The 25,732-nt window shown below is 41.0% G+C and overlaps 1 protein-coding gene across 4 annotated transcripts in view; it reads right to left on the minus strand.

Annotated features, from left to right (window-relative positions):
- The window catches only part of LOC119905336 (collagen alpha-1(XVIII) chain-like), an 84,360-nt gene that overhangs the window by 14,812 nt on the left and 43,816 nt on the right, over nt 1-25,732 (minus strand). For all 4 annotated transcript variants that reach the window (XM_038722281.1, XM_038722273.1, XM_038722253.1 and 1 more), the window contains exons 6-28: nt 25,056-25,192; nt 24,944-24,961; nt 23,933-24,139; nt 23,815-23,841; nt 23,636-23,698; nt 23,466-23,549; nt 23,318-23,368; nt 23,108-23,239; nt 22,641-22,694; nt 21,874-21,918; nt 21,157-21,285; nt 20,387-20,452; nt 20,274-20,300; nt 19,909-20,007; nt 18,194-18,229; nt 5,514-5,600; nt 5,145-5,180; nt 4,981-5,040; nt 2,827-2,904; nt 2,621-2,656; nt 2,490-2,543; nt 2,236-2,307; nt 2,073-2,138 (exon numbers count right to left, since the gene is read on the minus strand). In XM_038722281.1, coding sequence (XP_038578209.1) covers nt 2,073-2,138; nt 2,236-2,307; nt 2,490-2,543; nt 2,621-2,656; nt 2,827-2,904; nt 4,981-5,040; nt 5,145-5,180; nt 5,514-5,600; nt 18,194-18,229; nt 19,909-20,007; nt 20,274-20,300; nt 20,387-20,452; nt 21,157-21,285; nt 21,874-21,918; nt 22,641-22,694; nt 23,108-23,239; nt 23,318-23,368; nt 23,466-23,549; nt 23,636-23,698; nt 23,815-23,841; nt 23,933-24,139; nt 24,944-24,961; nt 25,056-25,192 — 1,664 coding nt within the window. The remainder of the gene's footprint in view (nt 1-2,072; nt 2,139-2,235; nt 2,308-2,489; nt 2,544-2,620; nt 2,657-2,826; nt 2,905-4,980; nt 5,041-5,144; nt 5,181-5,513; nt 5,601-18,193; nt 18,230-19,908; nt 20,008-20,273; nt 20,301-20,386; nt 20,453-21,156; nt 21,286-21,873; nt 21,919-22,640; nt 22,695-23,107; nt 23,240-23,317; nt 23,369-23,465; nt 23,550-23,635; nt 23,699-23,814; nt 23,842-23,932; nt 24,140-24,943; nt 24,962-25,055; nt 25,193-25,732) is intronic.

Here is a 25,732-nt window from a genome sequence, read left to right on the forward strand (position 1 = left end):
GCGAAGACTTGATCTTTGACGCCACGCCACGGACACGCCCATTGACGAAAACTCGCAAATAGCACAACTTTTCATCTTCAATGCCTTTAGAAGGCACAGCAGAAATTTGAGGTCGGTCGGACTAAATCCCTAGGAGGAGTTCGTTAAAGTACGAAGTGTGTAAATCATCCAAAATTTGACGTAAAATTCAAAATGGCCGACTTCCTGTTGGTTTTAGGGCATCGCTCCAAGAGGCTTTTTTGTGCGTCTGGACAAGATACACGTACCACAGAAAATTCGTGCACGTAGGTGAAACGTGCGGCGGGGCTGCTTCGTTAAAAGTCACTTCCTGTTGCCAGCAGGTGGCGCTATGACTGTGGGTGAATGTCAGCATGTACATGTGTTCAGGGCGGGACTCTCATCCTACATGTACAGTTTGGTGCAGATGTGAGCATGTACACTGAAGTTACGACAACTTCCGTGTCATGGCGAAGAGCTGATCTTTGACGCCACGCCACGGACACGCCCATTGACGAAAACTCGCAAATAGCACAACTTTTCATCTTCAATGCCTTTAGAAGGCACAGCAGAAATTTGAGGTCGGTCGGACTAAATCCCTAGGAGGAGTTCGTTAAAGTACGAAGTGTGTAAATCATCCAAAATTTGACGTAAAATTCAAAATGGCCGACTTCCTGTTGGTTTTAGGGCATCGCTCCAAGAGGCTTTTTTGTGCGTCTGGACAAGATACACGTACCACAGAAAATTCGTGCACGTAGGTGAAACGTGCGGCGGGGGCTGCTTCGTTAAAAGTCACTTCCTTGCCAGCAGGTGGCGCTATGACTGTGGGTGAATATCAGCATGTACATGTGTTCAGGGCGGGACTCTCATCCTACATGTACAGTTTGGTGCAGATGTGAGCATGTACACTGAAGTTACGACAACTTCCGTGTCATGGCGAAGAGCTGATCTTTGACACCACGCCACGGACACGCCCATTGACGAAAACTTGCAAATAGCACAACTTTTCATCTTCAATGCCTTTAGAAGGCACAGCAGAAATTTGAGGTCGGTCGGACTAAATCCCTAGGAGGAGTTCGTTAAAGTACGAAGTGTGTAAATCATCCAAAATTTGACGTAAAATTCAAAATGGCCGACTTCCTGTTGGGTTTAGGCTATGGCTCCAAGAGACTTTTTTGTGCGTCTGGACAAGATACACGTACCACAGAAAATTCGTGCACGTAGGTGAAACGTGCGGCGGGGGCTGCTTCGTTAAAGGTCACTTTCTGTTGCCAGCAGGTGGCGCTATGACTGTGGGTGAATGTCGGCATGTACATGTGTTCAGGGCGGGACTCTCATCCTACATGTACACTTTGGTCCGGATGTGAGCATGTACACTGAAGTTACAACAACTTCCTGTTTCATGGCGAATCATCGACGCCACGGACACGCCCATTGACGAAAACTCGCAAATAGCACAACTTTTCATCGTCAATGCCTTTAGAAGGCACAGCAAAATTTGACGTCGATCCGACTAAATCCCTAGGAGGAGTTCGTTAAAGTACGAAGTGTGTAAATCATCCAAAAATGGCCTAAAATTCAAAATGGCCGACTTCTGTTACTTTAGGCTATGGGTTCTTGAGGCTTTTTTGTGCGTCTTGATACGATACATGTCCCCAGAAAATTTCGTACATGTAGGTTGAACGTGAACGAGGGGCTAATCTTTTCCAATTTTCTAGGTGGCGCTAGCGAGTCATTTTGCAACGCCCATGTGCGAAACTTGTAGAATACGAAATTTTTCACCGGTTCTGACATGTTTGCAAATTTTGGTGAGTTTTCGAGTATGTTTAGGCCATGTCATTTGGGCCTACTTTGCAGAAAAAAAAAAAAAAAAAAAAAAAATCCGAGCAAATTCAATAGGGACCTCGCACAGTCGTGCTCGGGCCCTAATAATCCGAGCAAATTCAATAGGGACCTCGCACGGTCGTGCTCGGGCCCTAACAAGAGAAAACGAAGATTATCATATCCATAAAGTAGCAATTTATCAATTTTACAGGACACACAACTGCTAAAATGCCACAGTAAATGTTTCTTACTCTGAGAATGTCGACGGGAGCAGAAGATCCAGGAGGTCCTGGGGGCCCTGGTGGACCTGGAGGACCCTAGGAAACAAAACAAATTGATTACTGTATGTTAATGGCCGGATCATAAAAACTGCATTAATTCAGAAGCAAACGGGACAAAATCTGTGATACTCACGGCGTAACCATATCCAGACCCACTGCCTGAATCTCCCTTCTCTCCTCTTGCACCGTTCAGCCCCGGCCGACCCTACAATAAAACTCACAGCATTCAGATTCATATTTAATTCATTTAACATAAAATATTAACAAGTTTAAAGCCCATCTGTGTATCAAATAAAACCTTTGGAGACTCCTAGTGGCAGGATAGACTTATCTGTCCCATTTTTAACTGACTTGAAATGAAAATGTAATTTGAAGAAATCGACTTACTGGTCTACCTGGAAGCCCAATTTCTCCCTTTGGACCTGGAGGACCATATGGACCCTGAAAATAAAAATGTTAATACATGTTTATTTTCCTGATGAGATGCTGTTAGCTTACTGTATGAGCAAAACACGCACCGGAGGTCCCACAGGGCCAGAGGGTCCTCTCTCGCCCTGTTAATGAATACACAAGCACGCTGTAAACACTGATATTTTAGAAATGAATTATTGATTTTGAGTTATTTACAATTAATTAAATACTTAAACTCCTGGATCATGAAAAAGTATTCTATAATTTGAGCTGTGATACAAACATTAGTGCTAGCTTGTTATCTGTTTTTTACCGGCTGTCCTGCCAGGCCACCAAGGTACAGAGGTCTCCCATCAGGCCCCATGATGATACCCGGCTCTCCTTTCTCTCCCTTAACAAAAAAAAGATACAAAGACAAATGAACAAATAATATGAACTGCCACCTTGGTGTCAAGATTAAGATTTTGTTGTCTTGTTATCTCTTGATATCAGAAAGTCTACCCAGATATCAAATGTGCTGCATTTATTTTGTAAAGCGAGATATTAACATTGTTTTCCTACAGTTGAACGGTTGAACCTTTAACATCCTTTAATATCCAGAAAAAAAAGCGTTCAGTGCGATCTTAGCCAGAGTTGCCATCTTAAACGTTATTTATATGATTGCTAGATAGAAAGAATGAAAGATTCAATGTACGATCCTGACAATCCTCATACCTTATTTGCAAAACCATGAATTCATCATTAGTGCAATGTAACAAAGTACATTTACTCAAGTACTTTACAAATGTGAGGGTACTCTAATTTTATACAATTTTATACACACATATTCACTTTACTCCACTACAATTCAGAGGAAAATGTACTTTTTACTGCTCAATATGTATCTGACATTTTTAGTTTTTTTCCATCCAAAACATGTGAAGAACTTCATATTCAAATAGTATGCTTTTTCATAGATAAGTAGGGGTGAAAGTTGATTTGTCAATTAAGTGATTGACAAAAAAATTAATTGGCAAATATTGTGATAATTGTTTTTTAATTTTTAATGCAACCGACTTCAAATTTCTGCTGTGCCTTCTAAAGGCATTGAAGATGAAAAGTTGTGCTATCTGTGAGTTTTCGTCAATGGGCGTGTCCATGGCGTGGTGTCAAAGATCAACTCTTCGCCATGACACAGGAAGTTGTCGTAACTTCAGTGTACATGCTCACATCTGGACCAAAGTGTACATGTATGATGAGAGTCCCGCCCTGAACACATGTACATGCCGACATTCACCCACAGTCATAGCGCCACCTGCTGGCAACAGGAAGTGCCCTTTAACTAAGCAGCCCCCGCCGCACGTTTCACCTACGTGCACAAATTTTTTGTGGTGCGTGTATCTTGTCCAGACGCACCAAAAAGCCTCTTGGAGCGATGCCTGAAACTAACAGGAAGTCGGCCATTTTGAATTTTATGGCCATTTTTAGATGATTTACACACTCCGTACTTTAACACTTTAACTCCTCCTAGGGATTTAGTCCGACCGACTTCAAATTTGTGCTGTGCCTTCTAAAGGCATTGAAGATGAAAAGTTGTGCTATTTGCGAGTTTTCGTCAATGGGCGTGTCCGTGGCGTGGCGTCAAAGATCAAGTCTTCGCCATGACACAGGAAGTTGTTGTAACTTCAGTGTACATGCTCACATCTGAACCAAACTTTACGTGCTTGATAACTCTCCCACCCCGCAGAAATCTACACACCAATACCGATTTATATTCATAGCGGCAAGTGCTATTTAGCTCCACATAGGGGACACAGGAAGTGACTTATAACACCTTCATGCGGCGTCGGAACCGCATTGCAAATTCACAGCCACACCGGCAGAGCTCGAGAATATGCAACTCGGCCGGCTCACACCCGGACACGCTACAAGTGCGAGGGCCCGCCCAACGCTGCTTGCAGCTTTAATTCAATTTTTCTTATTTTTTCTTCCCCTCTTGTGGACTGGCAAGTTAGTATTTACTTACATTAACACACCCCATTGCAGATAACCAGCAAACTGGCCCTTTAAGAAACTTATTCCAGGTTATTTGTTCAGTGTCCTACTCTCTGGAATCTAAAGTGAGAGAGGATTGAAAGGGTTGACTAGGAAATCGACTTGAAGCTGGAGTTAGATATTTAATACTGACGATCAGGTCAGTCCCTTGTATTAAAACTAGCTTGTTATCAGGGGTTGCCTTTCTTTTCAAAGTCGTATCTGAATTTATTATGCGCCAAGGGCGCCCAGAGTTGGTGACCCGAGAGAGGGGGGTTTCCTTGTGGTGGGCCACTTCTCGCTACAATATGGATATAAAGAATTAACTATTTTACAACTCAATGGTGGGACAAAAATATCTTTGCAGTGTGCAATGTTGCACAAAAATACATTCAACAACATATTTTAGTGTGTAAAATACTAAATCAATTAATAAAAAGGTGGATTATCTTACCTTAGGTGCATATCCTGGAGGACCTGTGTCTCCTTTGTCTCCTTTTGGTCCCCCGGGCCCCTAGATGAGAACACATTATATGCGTCCTCCCTTCAATTTCTGTATATTGATCAGACTTTGGATTAGACCAAACTGAACTGTGCAATTGTAATAGTGATACACACCTGGGATCCTGGTCGACCAGGAACAAAAGCGCCTCCCTAAAGAAGAGAGAACGATAACGTGAAGAAAAATGAACAAATATTATGTTGAAATAAGTTTACTTTAGTAAGGTTTATGGTGAGGTCAGTTAAGGGGCCACCCACCTGCAACCCTTCTTTCCAATATACGTCATTATACTACAGCAAGACACAGTTAGGTCAGTTAGTTTGGAAGTGAACAAACTTAGCAAGCAGTGACTGTTAGTGAATATGAGTAACTCAAGCAGAAACTGAAAAAGAAAGTATTTTAGTGATTAAATGACAGGCATGTTATGTGAGGGTTAATTTTATATATTTGACCCCTCTTGGTTAATGATTTGACCTCTGACTCACTTCAGCTGCTGTCTTGTACATGATCTGTCCTGGAGGTCCGGGAGGCCCTGGAGGTCCAGGTGGTCCGCCAACTCGCCCTGGCAGACCCTGCCACACAAATTGGACAGAAAATGTATCCATTGGAAGAGCAAATAACACATATTGAGTATATACTGTATTGATATATTAAGAAAATAAAAAAAGATTTGATTATCTAGAACAGGGGTGTCAAACTCATTTTCACCAAGGGCCACATAAGCATTATGGTTACCCTCAAAGGGCCAGTTGCAACTGTAACAAACGTAACTACTCCTTAACATATTGTTAAATAACTGTCTCTTTATTAGGGCCCGAGCACGAACCGTGCGAGGTCCCTATTAAATTTGTAAAGATTATTAGGGCCCGAGCACGACTGTGCGAGGTCCCTATTGAATTTGCAAAGATTATATTTTTAGGGCCCGAGCACAACCGTGCGAGGTCCCTATTGAATATGTAAAGATTATTAGGGCCCAAGCATGACCGTGCGAGGTACCTATTGAATTTGTCAAAATTATATATATATATATATATACACATTTTTTTTTTTTTCTGCAAAGTAAGCTCCATTTTGGGGACCTGAGCATACTCGAAAACTCACCAAACTTTGCACACATGTCAGAACTGGTGAAGGATTTCGTATTTTATGGGAGTCGCGCATGGGCGTGGCAAAATGACTCGCTAGCGCCACCTAGAAAATTGGAAAAAATTAGCCCCTCGTTCACGTTCAACCTAACTCCTCCTAGGAGAAGTTCGTTAAAGTACGAAGTGTGTAAATCATCAAAAAATGGCCGTAAAATTCAAAATGGCCGACTTCCTGTTGACTTTAGGGTATGGGTTCTTGAGGCTTTTTTGTGCGTCTTGATATGATACATGTCCCCAGAAAATTTCGTACATGTAGGTTGAATGTGAACGAGGGGCTAATTTTTTCCAATTTTCTAGGTGGCGCTAGCGAGTCATTTTGCCACGCCCATGCGCGAAACCCATAAAATACGAAATTTTTCACCGGTCCTGACATGTGTGCAAAGTTTGGCTGTGAATTTCCTACGCGGTTCAGACGCCGCATGAAGATGCTATATGTCACTTCCTGTGTCCCCTATTGGGAGCTATATAGCACTTGCCGCTATGAATAAAAATCGGTATTGGTGTGTAGATGTCTGCGGGGTGGGACAGTTATCAAGCACGTAAAGTTTGTTTCAGATGTGAGCATGTACACTGAACAATAATGTACCCAAACAATAAAATAAATTCCTTTTATATTTCCCTGCCTTGTTGTTTATGTGTACATACAGAGGAAGAATGTGAGAACAGCACACATTTCATCGTTACTGTGTGTTAGAGCATGGGAGAACAGTGGATACTTTTAATACAGCCCACACCCCTAATACTGTGTAACTATAACAAGTAGAGAACAGAAGAAAAAGATGTTCTTTCTTTACAACTGTCTGCATAGCTTATTCATATTGTGTAATGAATGAAAATAAATAGGCCTACTAGGCTCCTCTCTACTTTGACATTTAAGATTAGCTTGTTTGATCCACCTTCATACACATGTGACATTACTGTACAACTTGAGAAAGGTGAGTTGTTTCCTGCTCCAGCCTGCCTAAAAGAAAAGCATTTTTGGGATTAAATGGACTTTATTAGCTGCTGCAGTGCAGGATGAACTCAGAATAGACCCATTTCTCACCTTATTATTCTAAACCATGCAACGAAGAAGAAGAAATGCATAATAAATCCTGGGACAAAATCTGTTCACAAATACTGTACAGCATGTAGTCTAATGAACAAGACTTGTGTTATAGCTGACTTGGGCAGTGAAATGTTTAATTTTTTTAATTCATGTGGTCATAGTTGTCCACAACTCAAATCAGAATATAAGAAGAAATGTTTAATACCACCTCAAGAAGGCTTCCTATCAGAAAGGTAGGAAGGTATTTCAAATGTACAACTGCAGTACTTAAATCTAAGTAAAGTAATTTCCCTGAGATTTTTGTGTTACTTTACTTTTAATAGACGCATGTAACAGGTTTTATATTCCTGTGAGTATAATCCAATCAATCTTATTTTCATACTGTATATCCGTTGTGTAATTTGATAAATTGTGTTGTATGTCGTGCTCGCATCTCAGAGAAGACTCTGACTGCAACATGCATCTTTGTAAAGAGAGAAACGGACAGAAAAAGTCTCTAACTCTGCCTGTCAGCTCGCTCTGCTCCGTTAAAACTGAATTTACCATACAGAATTGAATACGAGTGCACTCCAGATTTAGTTGCAGCCAGCTGACCGTGTGCTTCTCTCTATACCGCAGTTCTGTGTCCATGCATGCAGCAAACTGAAAGCACTGTCTGTCGGAGCGTCTACGTGAAAAGAGAAGGAAGACATTGCTGGTAGTATTGTCTTCAGAGTTGTTAAACACCTCAGCGCACTGAAGGAAGCCATCTGACTGTGTGAGGGGCAAGATCGTTGATGTCTGCAGGCAGAGTAGGAGCTCTCCTGTCTGACTGGTCCACCAATAGCAAAGAAGATGACCCCTTGAGACACAGTCCCTCCTCATTTGCATAATGAGGCAGAAATGCATACAAAACTTTTAAAAAACAGGCAGAAATAAATACCATGGGTGAAAATAAATAAGGTAAATAAATACAAAGGAAGAATAAAACAGACAAAAATATTAAAACACACATAAATAAATACATTTTAAAAATTAGTAATAAATAAAGTTGAATAAACAAATAAGGTAATTATAACAAAGGTGAATAAGTAAAGGCACTAATTAAAATATATACATTTATGTCTCCTTGTATAAATTAATTACTACCAACATTTATTTATTAGGGCCCGAGCACGACCGTGTGAGGTCCCTATTGAATTTGCTCGGATTATATATATATATATTTTTTTTTTTAGGGCCCGAGCACGACCGTGCGAGGTCCCTATTGAATTTGCTCGGATTATATATATATTTTTTATTTTTTATTTTTTTCTGCAAAGTAGGCCCAACTGACATGGCCTAAACATACTCGAAAACTCACCAAAATTTGCAAACATGTCAGAACCGGTGAAAAATTTCGTATTCTACAAGTTTCGCACATGGGCGTGGCAAAATGACTCGCTAGCGCCACCTAGAAAATTGGAAAAGATTAGCCCCTCGTTCACGTTCAACCTACATGTACGAAATTTTCTGGGGACATGTATCATATCAAGACTATTGGTGGACCAGTCAGACAGGAGAGCTCCTACTCTGCCTGCAGACATCAACGATCTTGCCCCTCACACAGTCAGATGGCTTCCTTCAGTGCGCTGAGGTGTTTAACAACTCTGAAAACAATACTACCAGCAATGTCTTCCTTCTCTTTTCACGTAGACGCTCCGACAGACAGTGCTTTCAGTTTGCTGCATGCATGGACACAGAACTGCGGTATAGGGAGAAGCACACGGTCAGCTGGCTGCAGCTAAATCTGGAGTGCACTCGTATTCAATTCTGTATGGTAAATTCAGTTTTAACGGAGCAGAGCGAGCTGACAGGCAGAGTTAGAGACTTTTTCTGTCCGTTTCTCTCTTTACAAAGACGCATGTTGCAGTCAGAGTCTTCTCTGAAGAGGGCAATGAAGTCTCAGTAGTACCCGATGCGAGCACCACATACAACACAATTTATCAAATTACACAACGGATATACAGTATGAAAATAAGATTGATTGGATTATACTCACAGGAAGTATAAAACCTGTTACATGCGTCTATTAAAAGTAAAGTAACACAAAATGTCAGGGAAATTACTTTACTTAGATTTCAGGACTGCAGTTTTACATTTGAAATACCTTCCTACCTTTCTGGTAGGAAGCCTTCTTGAGGTGGTATAAAACATTTCTTCTTATATTCTGATTTGAGTTGTGGACAACTATGACCACATGAATTAAAAAAATTAAACATTTCACTGCCCAAGTCAGCTATAACACAAGTCTTGTTCATCAGACTACATGCTGTGGACAGATTTTGTCCCAGGATTTATTATGCATTTCTTCTTCTTCGTTGCATGATTTAGAATAATAAGGTGAGAAATGGGTCTATTCTGAGTTCATCCTGCACTGCAGCAGCTAATAAAGTCCATTTAATCCCAAAAACGCTTTTCTTTTAGGCAGGCTGGAGCAGAAAACAACTCACCTTTCTCAAGTTGTACAGTAATGTCACATGTGTATGAAGGTGGATCAAACCAGCTAATCTTAAATGTCAAAGTAGAGAGGAGCCTAGTAGGCCTATTTATTTTCATTCATTACACAATATGAATAAGCTATGCAGACAGTTGTAAAGAAAGAACATCTTTTTCTTCTGTTCTCTACTTGTTATAGTTACACAGTATTAGGGGTGTGGGCTGTATTAAAAGTATCCACTGTTCTCCCATGCTCTAACACACGGTAACAATGAAATGTGTGCTGTTCTCACATTCTTCCTCTGTATGTAAACATAAACAACAAGGCAGGGAAATATAAAAGGAATTTATTTTATTGTTTGGGTACATTATTGTTCAGTGTACATGCTCACATCTGAAACAAACTTTAAGTGCTTGATAACTCTCCCACCCCGCAGACATCTACACGTCAATACCGATTTATATTCATAGCGGCAAGTGCTATGTAGCTCCACATAGGGGACACAGGAAGTGACATATAACACCTTCATGCGGCGTCATAACCGCGTAGCAAATTCACAGCCGCACCGGCAGAGCTCCAGAATATGCAACTCGGCCGGCTCACACGCGGACGCTTATAAGTGCGAGGGCCCGCCCAACGCTGCTTGCAGCTTTAATTTACTTTATTTTTTTCTGTATTTAATTGGAAGCTTATTTATATTGAGCATTTATTTATTTCTGTATTATTTCTGACTGTGTCAGGATCGGTCCTCCATAGTGGGGTGGGAGAGTTATCAAGCACGTAAAGTTTGGTTCAGATGTGAGCATGTACACTGAAGTTACAACAACTTCCTGTGTCATGGCGAAGACTTGATCTTTGACGCCACGCCATGGACACACCCATTGACGAAAACTCGCAAATAGCACAACTTTTCATCTTCAATGCCTTTAGAAGGCACAGCAGAAATTTGAGGTCGGTCGGACTAAATCCCTAGGAGGAGTTCGTTAAAGTACGAAGTGTGTAAATCATCCAAAATTTGACGTAAAATTCAAAATGGCCGACTTCCTTTTGGGTTTAGGCTATGGCTCCAAGAGACTTTTTTGTGCGTCTGGACAAGATACACTTACCACAGAAAATTCGTGCACGTAGGTGAAACGTGCGGCGGGTGCTGCTTCGTTAAAAGTCACTTTCTGTTGCCAGCAGGTGGCGCTATGACTGTGGGTGAATGTCGGCATGTACTTGTGTTCAGGGCGGGACTCTCATCCTACATGTACAGTTTGGTCCAGATGTGAGCAAATACACTGAAGTTACAACAACTTCCTGTGTCATGGCGAAGACTTGATCTTTGACGCCACGCCATGGACACACCCATTGACGAAAACTCGCAAATAGCACAACTTTTCATCTTCAATGCCTTTAGAAGGCACAGCACAAATTTGAGGTCGGTCTGACTAAATCCCTAGGAGGAGTTCGTTAAAGTACGAAGTGTGTAAATCATCCAAAATTTGACGTAAAATTCAAAATGGCCGACTTCCTGTTGATTTTAGGGCATCGCTCCAAGAGGCTTTTTTATGCGTCTGGACAAGATACATGTACCACAGAAAATTCGTGCACGTAGGTGAAACGTGCGGCGGGGGCTGCTTCGTTAAAAGTCACTTTCTGTTGCCAGCAGGTGGCGCTATGACTGTGGGTGAATGTCGGCATGTACATGTGTTCAGGGCGGGACTCTCATCCTACATGTACAGTTTGGTCCAGATGTGAGAATATACACTGAAGTTACAACAACTTCCTGTGTCATGGCGAAGAGTTGATTTTTGACGCCACGCCACGGACACGCCCATTGACGAAAACTCGCAAATAGCACAACTTTTCATCTTCAATGCCTTTAGAAGGCACAGCGGAAATTTGAGGTCGGTCGGACTAAATCCCTAGGAGGAATTCGTTAAAGTACGAAGTGTGTAAATCATCCAAAATTTGACGTAAAATTCAAAATGGCCGACTTCCTGTTGGTTTTAGGGCATCGCTCCAAGAGACTTTTTTGTGCGTCTGGACAAGATACACGTACCACAGAAAATTCGTGCACGTAGGTGAAACGTGCGGCGGGGGCTGCTTCGTTAAAAGTCACTTCCTGTTGCCAGCAGGTGGCGCTATGACTGTGGGTGAATGTCGGCATGTACATGTGTTCAGGGCGGGACTCTCATCCTACATGTACACTTTGGTCCAGATGTGAGCAAATACACTGAAGTTACAACAACTTCCTGTGTCATGGCGAAGACTTGATCTTTGACGCCACGCCATGGACACACCCATTGACGAAAACTCGCAAATAGCACAACTTTTCATCTTCAATGCCTTTAGAAGGCACAGCAGAAATTTGAGGTCGGTCGGACTAAATCTCTAGGAGGAGTTCGTTAAAGTACGAAGTGTGTAAATCATCCAAAATTTGACGTAAAATTCAAAATGGCCGACTTCCTGTTGGGTTTAGGCTATGGCTCCAAGAGACTTTTTTGTGCGTCTGGACAAGATACACTTACCACAGAAAATTCGTGCACGTAGGTGAAACGTGCGGCGGGTGCTGCTTCGTTAAAAGTCACTTTCTGTTGCCAGCAGGTGGCGCTATGACTGTGGGTGAATGTCGGCATGTACATGTGTTCAGGGCGGGACTCTCATCCTACATGTACAGTTTGGTCCAGATGTGAGCAAATACACTGAAGTTACAACAACTTCCTGTGTCATGGCGAAGACTTGATCTTTGACGCCACGCCATGGACACACCCATTGACGAAAACTCGCAAATAGCACAACTTTTCATCTTCAATGCCTTTAGAAGGCACAGCACAAATTTGAGGTCGGTCTGACTAAATCCCTAGGAGGAGTTCGTTAAAGTACGAAGTGTGTAAATCATCCAAAATTTGACGTAAAATTCAAAATGGCCGACTTCCTGTTGATTTTAGGGCATCGCTCCAAGAGGCTTTTTTATGCGTCTGGACAAGATACATGTACCACAGAAAATTCGTGCACGTAGGTGAAACGTGCGGCGGGGGCTGCTTCGTTAAAAGTCACTTTCTGTTGCCAGCAGGTGGCGCTATGACTGTGGGTGAATGTCGGCATGTACATGTGTTCAGGGCGGGACTCTCATCCTACATGTACAGTTTGGTCCAGATGTGAGAATATACACTGAAGTTACAACAACTTCCTGTGTCATGGCGAAGAGTTGATTTTTGACGCCACGCCACGGACACGCCCATTGACGAAAACTCGCAAATAGCACAACTTTTCATCTTCAATGCCTTTAGAAGGCACAGCGGAAATTTGAGGTCGGTCGGACTAAATCCCTAGGAGGAATTCGTTAAAGTACGAAGTGTGTAAATCATCCAAAATTTGACGTAAAATTCAAAATGGCCGACTTCCTGTTGGTTTTAGGGCATCGCTCCAAGAGACTTTTTTGTGCGTCTGGACAAGATACACGTACCACAGAAAATTCGTGCACGTAGGTGAAACGTGCGGCGGGGGCTGCTTCGTTAAAAGTCACTTCCTGTTGCCAGCAGGTGGCGCTATGACTGTGGGTGAATGTCGGCATGTACATGTGTTCAGGGCGGGACTCTCATCCTACATGTACACTTTGGTCCAGATGTGAGCAAATACACTGAAGTTACAACAACTTCCTGTGTCATGGCGAAGACTTGATCTTTGACGCCACGCCATGGACACACCCATTGACGAAAACTCGCAAATAGCACAACTTTTCATCTTCAATGCCTTTAGAAGGCACAGCAGAAATTTGAGGTCGGTCGGACTAAATCCCTAGGAGGAGTTCGTTAAAGTACGAAGTGTGTAAATCATCCAAAATTTGACGTAAAATTCAAAATGGCCGACTTCCTGTTGGGTTTAGGCTATGGCTCCAAGAGACTTTTTTGTGCGTCTGGACAAGATACACTTACCACAGAAAAGCCTACTAATCAGCACTAAACCTAAACTAAACTATAACTCATTTGAAAGTCTTGTTCTTAGTCTTTCGCACCCAAGTTGGAAATCACTGCAACCAATTCTTTTTGTTATAGTGTACCGAGCACCTGGCCCGTACTCTGAATTCTTATCTGAATTTGCAGAGTTTGTGTCAACTTTAGTCCTTAAAACGGACAAAGTTATTATTGTAGGAGATTTTAATATTCATGTGGATGTTGAGAATGACAGCTTTAGTACTGCGTTTATCTCTCTGTTAGATTCCATCGGCTTCTCTCAGAGTGTTCATGAACCGACTCACTGTTTTAACCACACCCTCGACCTTGTTTTGGTGTATGGTATTGAAATTGAACATTTAGTGGTGTTCCCACAGAATCCCTCTTTATCCGACCACTGTTTGATAACTTTTGAGTTTGTATTGCTGAACTACTCGCCACTGGGCAAAAATTTCTATACAAGATGTCTGTCTGATAGTGCCATAGCTAAATTTAAGGATGCGATTCCATCAGCTCTAAATACATTATCTAGTCACAAAGTAACGGAGGACTCCTATGCTAATTTCAGTCCCTCCCAAATCGATCATCTTGTTGATAGTGCTGCAGGCTCGCTGCGAATGACACTCGACTCTGTAGCCCCTCTAAAAAAGAAAATACTAAAACAAAGACGGTTAGCTCCATGGTATAATACTGAAACTCGCAAATTAAAGCAAATATCACGGAAACTTGAGAGGAATTGGCGTTCTACCAAAGTAGAAAATTCTCGTTTAATTTGGCAAGATAGTCTTAAAACTTATAGGAAGGCCCTCCGTAATGCCAGAGCAGCCTACTACTCGTCATTAATAGAGGAAAATAGGAACAACCCCAAGTTTCTTTTCAGCACTGTAGCCAGGCTGACAGAGAGTCACAGCTCTATTGAGCCAAGTATTCCCATAGCTCTCAGTAGTTACGATTTCATGAGCTTCTTTAATGATAAAATTCTAGCTATTAGAGACAAAATTCACCAAGACCTGACCTCAATTGGCACCGACTTATCTCTTAACTCAGGAACCTTAGAAACAGCTGTAGAACCAGATACATGTTTAGACTGTTTTGCTTCCCTCAATCTTTACCAACTAACTTCAATAATTTCTTCATCTAAACCATCAACCTGCCTCTTAGACCCCATCCCGACTAGGCTGCTTAAAGATGTTCTACCCTTAGTCAGCACCTCTATACTAGATATGATCAATCTATCTTTATCAACAGGCTATGTACCACAGTACTTTAAAGTAGCTGTAATTAAACCTCTTCTGAAAAAGCCCAAACTTGATCCGGATGTTTTAGCCAACTATAGACCTATATCTAACCTTCCATTTCTCTCTAAGGTTCTGGAGAAAGCAGTTGCTAAACAGCTGTGTGACTTTCTACAGAGCAATAGTTTATTTGAGGATTTTCAGTCAGGATTTAGAGCTCATCATAGCACAGAGACAGCACTGGTGAAAATTACTAATGACCTCCTTATTGCATCAGACAAAGGACTTGTCTCTGTACTGGTTTTATTAGATCTTAGTGCTGCATTTGATTGACCATCAGATCCTATTGCAGAGACTGGAATATTTCATTGGCATTAAAGGAACCGCTCTAAGCTGGTTAAAGTCTTATTTATCAGATCGATTTCAGTTTGTACATGTTAACGATGAGTCCTCCATGCACGCCAAAGTTACTCATGGAGTTCCTCAAGGATCTGTCCTTGGACCAATCCTCTTCACTTTATATATGCTTCCTTTAGGCAATATTATCAGGAAACATTCCATAAGCTTTCATTGTTATGCAGATGATACTCAGTTATATCTATCGATCAAGCCAGATGAAACTCATCAGTTAGCTAAACTTCAAATGTGCCTTCAGGATGTTAAAACCTGGATGACCTGTAATTTTCTCATGTTAAACTCAGATAAAACTGAAGTTATTACTCTGGGGCCTAAGCACCTCCGTGACGCATTATCTAAAGATATAGTTTCCCTGGATGGCATCGCCTTGGCCTCCAGCACCACTGTGAGGAATCTTGGAGTTATCTTTGATCAGGACATGTCGTTTAAGTCTCACATTAAGCAAATTTCAAGGACCGCCTTTTTTCACCTACGTAATATTGCGAAAATCAGGAACATCCTGTCTAAAAATGATGCAGAAAAACTAGTCCATGCATTTGTTACTTCTAGGCTGGATTACTGCAATTCCTTATTATCAGGCTGCTCGAAAAAGTCCATTAAGACTCTTCAGCTGATCCAGAATGCTGCAGCACGTGTTCTGACAGGAACCAGGAAAAGAGATCACATTTCTCCTGTTTTAGCTTCTTTGCATTGGCTTCCAGTAAAATCCAGAATAGAATTTAAAATCATTCTTCTTACCTACAAAGCTCTTAATGGTCAGGCACCATCTTATCTTAAAGAGCTCATAGTACCTTACTACCCCACCAGAGCACTGCGCTCCCAGAATGCAGGGTTACTTGTGTTTCCTAGAGTCTCCAAAAGTAGACTAGGAGCCAGAGCGTTCAGCTATCAAGCTCCTCTCCTGTGGAACCAGGTTCCAGTTTGGGTTCAGGAGGCAGACACCATCTCCACATTTAAGAGTAGGCTTAAGACTTTCCTCTTTGATAAAGCTTATAGTTAGGGCTGGCTCAGGTGAGTCCTGAACCATCCCTTAGTTATGCTGCTATAGGCCTAGACTGCCGGGGGATTTCCCATGATGCACTGAGCTCCTTTCTCCTCTACTTTCTCTCCCTCTGTATGCAACCTCATCCCATTATTGCATGTTACTAACACAACTTCTCCCCTTTCTGGTAGTCTTGTGCTTTCTCGTCTCTCTCCTCCTCTCTCCTATCACTTCCTGCAGGTTTTCTGGCTCTGGAGCTGTGGAGTCTGGATCTGTGGTTGCGGGTCACCTGCTGCCCCCGTGTTCCTGCTCGACATCCTCTGCTGCAACGACTATTGTTGATAGTCTTATTGTTATTATTGTTATTATAATCATTAACATTACGATTGTTACCATTAACACTATTATAAATATCTGTACCATTTTTCATTTAGTCTATAGCAACATCACCTTCACTGTCTGTACCTCTGTGTGTATATTGTGTAGGCTGCCTCCCTCCCCTCTCTCTCTCCTTACATCTCTCTCTCCTTACATCTCTCTCTCTCTCTCTCTCTCTATCTCTCTCTCTCTCCCCTTCACCCCCAGCCGGTCGAGGCAGATGGCCGCCCACCCTGAGCCATGGTTCTGCTCGAGGTTTCTGCCTCTTAAAAGGAAGTTTTTCCTTGCCTCTGTCGCCTAGTGCTTGCTCTTGGTGGGAACTGTTGGGCTTCTGTAAATAGCATCATAGAGTACGGTCTAGACCTGCTCTTTTATGAAAAGCGCTGTGAGATAACTGTTGCTGTGATTTGGCGCTATATAAATAAAATTGAATTGAATTGAATTATTCATTAACTGACGCTTATCCAAAGCGACTTACAATTGCTATTTACTGTTGCTGCTAGGGGTTAAGTCTCATTGCTTCACAATGATCTCTCACACCAAAGGCATGTGTCTTGTCCATCTCTAGCCATATAAGGTTAGCTAAGTAAACTAAGGGGGGGGGGGGCACCATTTCCCAAGCTTTGTCTGAGGGGGTCCCACAGTCTCAGACTTTGAAAACCCCTGTGCCCGAGCATAGCTGTGACTCTTAGTCTTGTTCTTATACTGAATTACAGTATATGTTGTACACTGTGTTGTCTACTTTATTAGGTACACCCGTACCGCCTGATTTAACCCAGTAAGCTTTTCTACTGTAAAGTCTACTTTTATCCTGCCTATAATGTTAATTTTTGTTGACATTGTCATAGAGAAGTTAATTAATTTATATGTTTAAGCACTGAGGCCATAGTTAGTAGCCTTGTTGAACTAGACTGCATTATATTTAAATATCCTGCCCCCCTATCAGGTATGCAAATAGAAAGGACAAAAACATTTGAAACACCTCTCAAAATAATGTAGTCCAATTTAACTATTATGAGCTTTGTAAAAGTAGAATTAATGGCAGAGATATTGTATTGGACGTCTTTGCATTGTACAGCCTGGACCTGCACCTAATAAAGTGGTCACTGAGTTGTATGTAAAATACTTTGCAGAATACGTCATGGTCAATTTTGTAGCTTTGGTGGAGCTGAATCAGCTGATGAAATTCATGTTATATGACTGAAAGCTCCAGAATACCTACTAAAAAGATTTTGATGAGGGATTGTTTTGTTTGTCAGCTGCTGCTTCCAAGGATAAGAATAGTATAAATGTAAAGTATATATGATTTTTTTAATATATGAAAAGTACTATACACTGCACACATAGTTGTATACTGTATATGAATCAATACATTGCCAATATTTTACTAAAATGAAGGTAAATATATATATATTAATAACGTATTTTAATCTGTTGCATAAAGAATAGGCAAATGCTTGTGATTTGATACCCTGCCACCAAGTACATCTTTATTACACATTAAAAAATTACAATATACTTGCATATTGAAAAGTATGTTTTATATATTTTGCACATAACTCACCATCTCTCCTTTCGATCCTTTTTCTCCCTTATCACCCTAAAAAAATTAACACAAGCATCTATTAGTGTTATGAAAACAAGCAAGTGTAAAACTAGCAGGGATGGACTGGTAATCTGGCAAATGCCTGGTGGGCCAACGCACCTATGCGGCCAATATAACTTAAATTGTTTATTTATATGACCACTGACCGGCCCATGAAGCACAGCCTACAGCTGATTGGTTCATTTTCTATACTGACACTGGGCTGGCTCAATCACATCTCTTACTAGCCCCCACTCCCTCCCCCTCTGCACTCTGTTTCTTGTGCTGCGGGCCAAAACTATAAAGAAATTTTGAGACGGATGCTGCCAAATGTGCCAAAATAACCAACATGTTTGCTACCGGGGCTGCAGTAGCTTCAACATCAGCTGCAATACCTGACATTGTGCATCATTGTGCGATGCTATAATGACGACGATGATGGATTACTTCAATTAAGGACAATGATTCGCGTTACAGAAGTAAAACAACTACAGTAATGTTGCTTTTTTTGCTATTATAACGTTACAATTTCAGTAACTCGTGTTACAACACATTTTAACCCAAAATTAAGTGGTGTTTTGTTTTTTTAATAATTCACCAACACCATCATCACCAACATTTGGGCACCCCAAAACAAATCCATGAGTAAAAGAGTAACGGTATTTCCTGTGCAAGTAGTTTCAGGTTCCTGGGACTCAGCATCACAGTGAACCTGACATGGTCATCTCACATTTCCATGCTGGTGAAGAAAGCTCAGAAACAACTATTTTTGAGCAAGCTTAAGAAGGCCAAATTCCCGTGCCAAGTTCTTGTCAGCTTTTTCAGAGGAGCAATAGAAAGCATCCTGACTGGAAACATCACTAACTGGCATGGGATGTGCATGGCCCAGGACCGGAGGGTTCTGCAGTGGGTAGTTAAAAGTGCTCAGAAGATCATTGGTACCCATCTCCCAAGCATCAGTGATATTGGTGAGGTGAGGTGTCTACGCAGAGCCCAAGGAATACTAAAGGACAGTACCCACCCAGCCACAGCCTGTTCACCCTGCTACCTTCTGGGAAGACATATAGTTTCAATTGTCCCACCACCAGACAGCAGAGTAGCTTTTTCTCACAAGCTATCAGGCTTAAACTCAAATTCATCCTCAGCACTGCTCCAGTGATGATAGTTTATTTTTGTTTACCATTTTTCATAATTGCTTCTGTATTATGTATTATAGTAGTATATTATCTGCTATGTAGCAGAAGGGAGTTACAAACCTCAATTTCATTATATAACCTGACAATAAATGTACCTACCAATCTATCTATCTAACTAGTAATCTATAATGTATTACATTTTGGAAGTAACTTGCCCAACACTGATCCTAATACTATCATAAAGTGAGACTATCACCTACTGCTGGTGATCACTCAGTCAGTCCCAATCAAATTGATAAATTTGCCACTGCATAAGATAAAGTTACTAAGATAACTGCAATAATTACCACCAGGGTGTCAGTAAAGGAGTGTGAATGAGTACACTGATCCACTTGCACTGGCACACTTAATCACAGCATTTACTACTCTGCTTTATAGTGGTTTGGGGGAAATTACAGTAGGCAGACATGTTTAAGAGGACTGAAAGGATGGTGTATTGGTGAGGGGTAACGGTTAGGGTTATGATTGTGGAGTGCCACCTGGGACAAAAATTCCTACCGGCAGTCCCGGGAACCCGTCGTGACCTGGTATCCCTGGAGGTCCTCTTGGTCCCTCTGCTCCTTTGTCTCCATGGCTACCTGGGAAACCTGACTTACCCTGGAAATCATAATACTCATATACTCAGTACTAGAGTGGTAAAAATACATAATAATAATAATAAATAATAATAATAATAATAAAGTATAGTTTCATACAAATTAAATTGATTTAAACTAGTAATATACCTTCATTAACAATAACAACAGCTATATTTGTGTGTAAACATTTCTAAGAAAGCTAATAATTGCTGTAATTTAGAGAAATCATTTAGAGAAACTAAACGGTGAGATGACACCAAGCCATTCAGACTCTTTAATACTTACGGGTAGACCTGCAATACCAGGTGGACCCTGGAAGACAGAACACAGGAAAACATGAAGCAGAGCATCTACTGGAAAGACAAGGTCAGGGAGCTTGCATATGTGTTCTTGGGTACCTGTGGTCCAGGTGGGCCTCTGAGACCAGGAAGGCCATTGTTAACATCATATTCATCTAGGTTACCCTGTCAGGAGATAAGTAGAGAGTTTGAAATGGAACAAACACTTCTCCAGAAACATACATATCATCCAGCCATCCAGAGGCTGAAACTTCATTTGGAAATGTGCATTTGTTTGGATGCAATCACACCTACAAAGGTGACATTACTGAAGTGTAATGAACTCCAAAATAATAGATTCTGTGATGACATCTGTGTACTTTGAGCCAAGAATGATGTACTTATCTTACATTTCTATCCATAGCAAAGGAAGGGTAGCATTTTTTTAAAGATTAGTACATGACATCTGTACTGACTTACTTTTTACATTACATACATTTACATTAATTACAGTAGAACCAGATTCTGGTCTTTGGGCTGATTGGATAGATGATAAGACTAAAAACTAACAGTGTGTTAGTGCGTCTTGTGTCTTTATTGGTGAAGTCAAGAGCATGATGAACAGCACCTGTATCTGTTTTGTACTCAAACCAGTTACTGTAATAATTAGCCTTCTTTTAACCATAAGCTTTACATTTTGGTGTTACTTCCTACAGCTTTTTGTTTTAATCCTGGAAAATGACTAGAATACTCATTTAATTAGTGCCATTAGGTCAAATATCATTGCTATCACTTGTCCACACAAACTTTAACAAATCGAAATGACTAAATGCTCAAGATTTTGAAGCAACCTCTGTGCCTGCACATGAATATGTTTTAGCTCTACTCACAATGCCACGGTATGATAGCCCAGGTTGCCCAGGGGGTCCTGGGGGTCCAACTGGTCCCATGGGACCTGGAAGCCCTGCGAGCCCAATCTGTCCTGGTGGACCTGGCCTTCCTGTATCACCCTGAGCTCCCTGAGGTGAGAAGGAAAAACAAAAATCAGCTGTGTCTTTGCTGAACTACTAAACAAGGACAGTTAAGACACTCCTTTTGATGCAACTGCAGTAAGTGGGTGATGCCAAAAAAGATGCAAGAGACATTTGCAGAGCTAGAAAGCTGGAAGTTAAGCAGATTTAAGTGATACAGTAAGATATCATACTTAGAAAAGTGAAAGTATGCTGAACATTTAATTAATCCATTCAGTAAAAGTACCATTGCAGGGTTAAGGAAATATAGATGAAGGACGAAACTGGAATTAAATATTTTCAATTATTGAAAATATGTGGCAATGGAAACTGATGAAAACGTGTGAAAGAGGATGAAAATCACCAAAGCAGAGACCCCCAGTACCTGTCACCCATTACACACCGTAGAGGATGGAGTAAAGTAAGAGAACAGGCCAGTCAAAAAGTCTTCCGTGTCTTGCTAGAGGAAGGCAACAAACACGCAGAAGCTATCTGGATGCGCCGGCCATTTGTCATTTTAATTTCAGCTCAAGAACGCATCTTCATTCATGTTTGAGACATAGATTTTACTTTAAAGGATAAAAATTCAGACATCACCTTTTCTCCAGCTGGTCCTGGAAGACCAAGCTCACCGCTGTCACCCTGGAGGTGAACAATATTTAAATACAAATTACAAGGACATTGCACATGCTTTTTGGCCATGCTCGCAGCCAGTTTACCTGCGAGATTAGAAACTTTGTCCCTTAGTTATGAACTACACATGGGTCTGAGCAATTATTTTATTATATAATTTTAGTTCAATAAATAAAATCTTAAAATAATCCCCTTTATAAAATTATATACAAAGTATCCCAACATTAGCATTGTTAGCATGTCATTTTGAGCATGCTTACATTATCTTTTAGCTCAAAGCACCGATGTGCTGCATCACAGAGATTGTTCTTAGAGATATAACGTTACGATCAGAAACAGTCTGACCTTAAGGTACATTTAGCAGCTGTTGAAGACCATGTTATATGGTTGAATGCTCCAGAACAGTGGCTAATTAGATCTTCAGTTGAGAGTGTTTTGCTGTTTCTAAACTAAGATGGCGAACATCATGGTAAACATGATACCTGCTGAACATCATCATGTTAGCATTGTCATTGTGAGCATATTAGCATGCTGATGCTAATATTTAGCTCAAAGCACCACAGTGCTTAAACACAGCCTAACAAAGTTGTTAGCATGGCTGTGGACTCTTTTGTTTAACTTTTTCTCATCAGGCCATTCATGCCTGATCGTGTCTGTTTCATCAAAAATACCCAAATAAAATCAAACCATGTTTATTTGTAATCTGTGAGAATTCGGTATTCTGTTCTCACCTTGTCTCCTTTGGGTCCCGGTTTGCCTGGTGCACAAGGAGTACCAGGGGGGCCCTGAATCAGTGGAGAGGATATGCAAAACACTGTTTAGCATTAGCATTAAATCCTGCAACTTAACCTACCTGGGCAAAAAAGAATATTCTAAGTCTAAATGTTTAATGACTTCATACACAAAAATGAAAAATACCTATTATTTGAACATTTATTGACTAACTTGGTCAGTTAAACATTCTTCACAAGTTCCTATGGCCAAAAGGGACATTTTCATATTGCTTGACTTTTCCTAACAAAACTCAAATTCAGTTTCCTTTAATTAAAGAAAAAGAACACATTTTCACATCTGAGAAGCTGGAAGAGCAGCTAATCGATTATGAGACTTAATTGTTTCAGCTCTACATTGTACATTGTACAATGAAAACTGCATCAAACTACGTCACATCAGAGTCAAACAAAGTACAGATACTCACTGGTAGACCAGGGACTCCATCCTGTCCAGGTGGTCCAGGTGGTCCGAAAGCTACTGGACCATTGTCTCCCAGTACCACTGTATTCCCAGGGGGGCCAGGAGGGCCCGGGGGACCTGGAGGACCACGGGCACCCTGGGTAACAAATCACAAACCTATTATGTTGTGTTCTAAGTTCACACCCCTGCTTATCTTTAATGATTATCAACATACCCGGATATTGTCCAAGTCAGGGAATCCTGAGCCCTCCATGTCAACAAATGTCTATCAAAACATAAATTAATTTAAAAAAAACAGTTACACGTGTGTCTTGAAAAAACAGAAATACTGAAAGAAAAGGCTGTTTAAAGTGGGGACATACTGGGCGGTCACCGGTGCCAGGTCCAGGAGGTCCTGGTAGACCCGGGGGGCCTCTGGGTCCTGGTTGACCCTCTCCAACCTCACCCTGGAAATATTTAGAGATCACAAATGATCCGCTAAATAAATTATTGTATCATAAAATAATAATAATATTAAATTCTGGACTAAAACCTTTTGGCCTTTGGCGCCAGGCGTTCCCAGATTTCCTGGGAAACCTCGTGGCCCAGATGGACCCTGGGAGCAGGAACAAAATGACACTGGTATTTTTTTAATTATCTAGAAAAACCTATGACTGAATCCTGTTTTTGTAGAAACACCTTAATCTGTTCAGCAAAAACAAAGACGCTTACAGCTTTTCCATCCTCTCCTGGATCACCCTGAAAGATAAAGAGCAATCAGTGAGACATTGACCAAAAAAAAAAGAAAAAACTCTGGAAAATCAAGTTATTTTTACTACTCTGTACTCACAGGCTCCCCATCTGTTCCAGGGGGTCCTACAGCCCCATCTGACCCTGGTGGTCCTGGCGGTCCGGGAGGTCCAGACACCTGCTGCACAACAGAGCCGTCTCCAAGTCGAACCACTTCAGCTGCAGGTCCGGGAGGACCAGGGCGCCCGGGAGGCCCCTGAGCCCCACGGTCTCCTTTATTGCCGGGGTATCCGAAGCCGGAACTACCCTGGTGAGGAAGAAGGAAAGCGTGATATTCAGCTAAATATGTTCGCTACTGAAAATGCAGTCGTAACACAAACCTTTTGAAAAAGTTGTCTTTGTTGAATATATAATAATATAAATATATAATCATGCTGTCATCTTATATCAACCTATAAATCAGTGATTCCCAACTAGAGATACTTAGTACTTCTGTAGTTACCATGGGATACATGGAAAAAAATTTTCATGTATGTAAAAGATTTATTTTATTTTATTTAAAATGGTAACAAAATCCCATGAACACACTCCTAAACCTTGTGGTCTTTTATATGTGGCTCGCAGTTGTATAAACAGTATATATTTACACAAACACATACTAGCTTACGCTTTAGATCTATTAAAATAATTAAAAAGAAAAGCAGCAAATCTTCACATTTGAGAAGCTGGAACCATGAAATGTTTTGCATGAAGATGACTTAAACGATTATTAAAATAGCTGCCCACCAATTTTCTGGCACATTTTATAAGCTCTTCATGCGTTCTGTAAAAATCTTATCAAAGTAACTAAGGCTGTCAGATGAATAGAGTGGAGAAAAAAATACAATATTTCCCTTTGAGATATGGTGGAGTAGAAGTGGTGTGAAAAAAAGTACCTCAAATTTAAGTACAGTACGTTCCATCACTGAAAATGAGTAGTGTTTATTGAATTATCATTATCAAAAACTTCTTGCCTGTTATTTTTAGTTCTAATGATCAACATTGCAGATCCCTTGTAAAATTAAACCAACTAAAGAATAAACTCCTCTCAGTGAGAACATAGTTAACATACCTTTGCACCCTTTTCTCCCTGAAAAAAAGCAAAAAGACAAATATTAAGTATAAGTATTTTATGCAGTACATTTACTACACAATGCACAAAGACACTCAGAGTGATGTTCTACCTTCTGTCCTCCACCCTGAGAGGAGAAACTGGATCCAGAGCTGAAACCTGACTCTCCCTTCGGCCCTGCAATGCCGGGGTCCCCCTGTGAGCCTTTCTCTCCTTTGTCACCTTTGTCACCTTTAGCACCGCCGGGACCTGATGGGCGAGTCACATGAAATAAGTAAGCAAGTCAAGGACAACTCCATTTCAAAGCAGCTTCCTTACTGTAAAGCCACTCTTCTGCTGTGTGCTGAGCCAAGCTTCATTACATCATGCAGAGGATCATAAATCAGCTTCACTTGCAAATGCATGCTCAAAACAAACTGACTGTACAGTTTATGCTCTTAAAGCATTTAATGAACAATTCTGAAATGTCACAGTAAATATCTCCATAAGAATTTGATTGATTATTGTTGAATTCTTGCATTTATATTATATTCCTATGTTTAATAAGACGTGAGGTTTACCTGACTGCCAAGAATGTGGCTCCATTGAGTGATGAAAGTAAGAATTATTTATTTTATCGATTCACTCCTTTGTTTACAGCCAGTACCCCGATTTGTAATATTTCCTTACAATATATAGAAAAAAAATATGCATCTATGTTTGATTGCCACTTATAATAAAAAAAAAGATTTGTTGGATCCCTTTGTTTAATTGTGCATCCACCATCAGCTGTTCTGTGAGCCAGCTGTC

The sequence above is a fragment of the Micropterus salmoides genome, unplaced genomic scaffold, assembly GCF_014851395.1.
Source record: "Micropterus salmoides isolate LMB-PRFRI ecotype aquatic unplaced genomic scaffold, ASM1485139v1 Ms_hic_scaffold_1, whole genome shotgun sequence".
Lineage (NCBI taxonomy): Eukaryota > Metazoa > Chordata > Actinopteri > Centrarchiformes > Centrarchidae > Micropterus > Micropterus salmoides.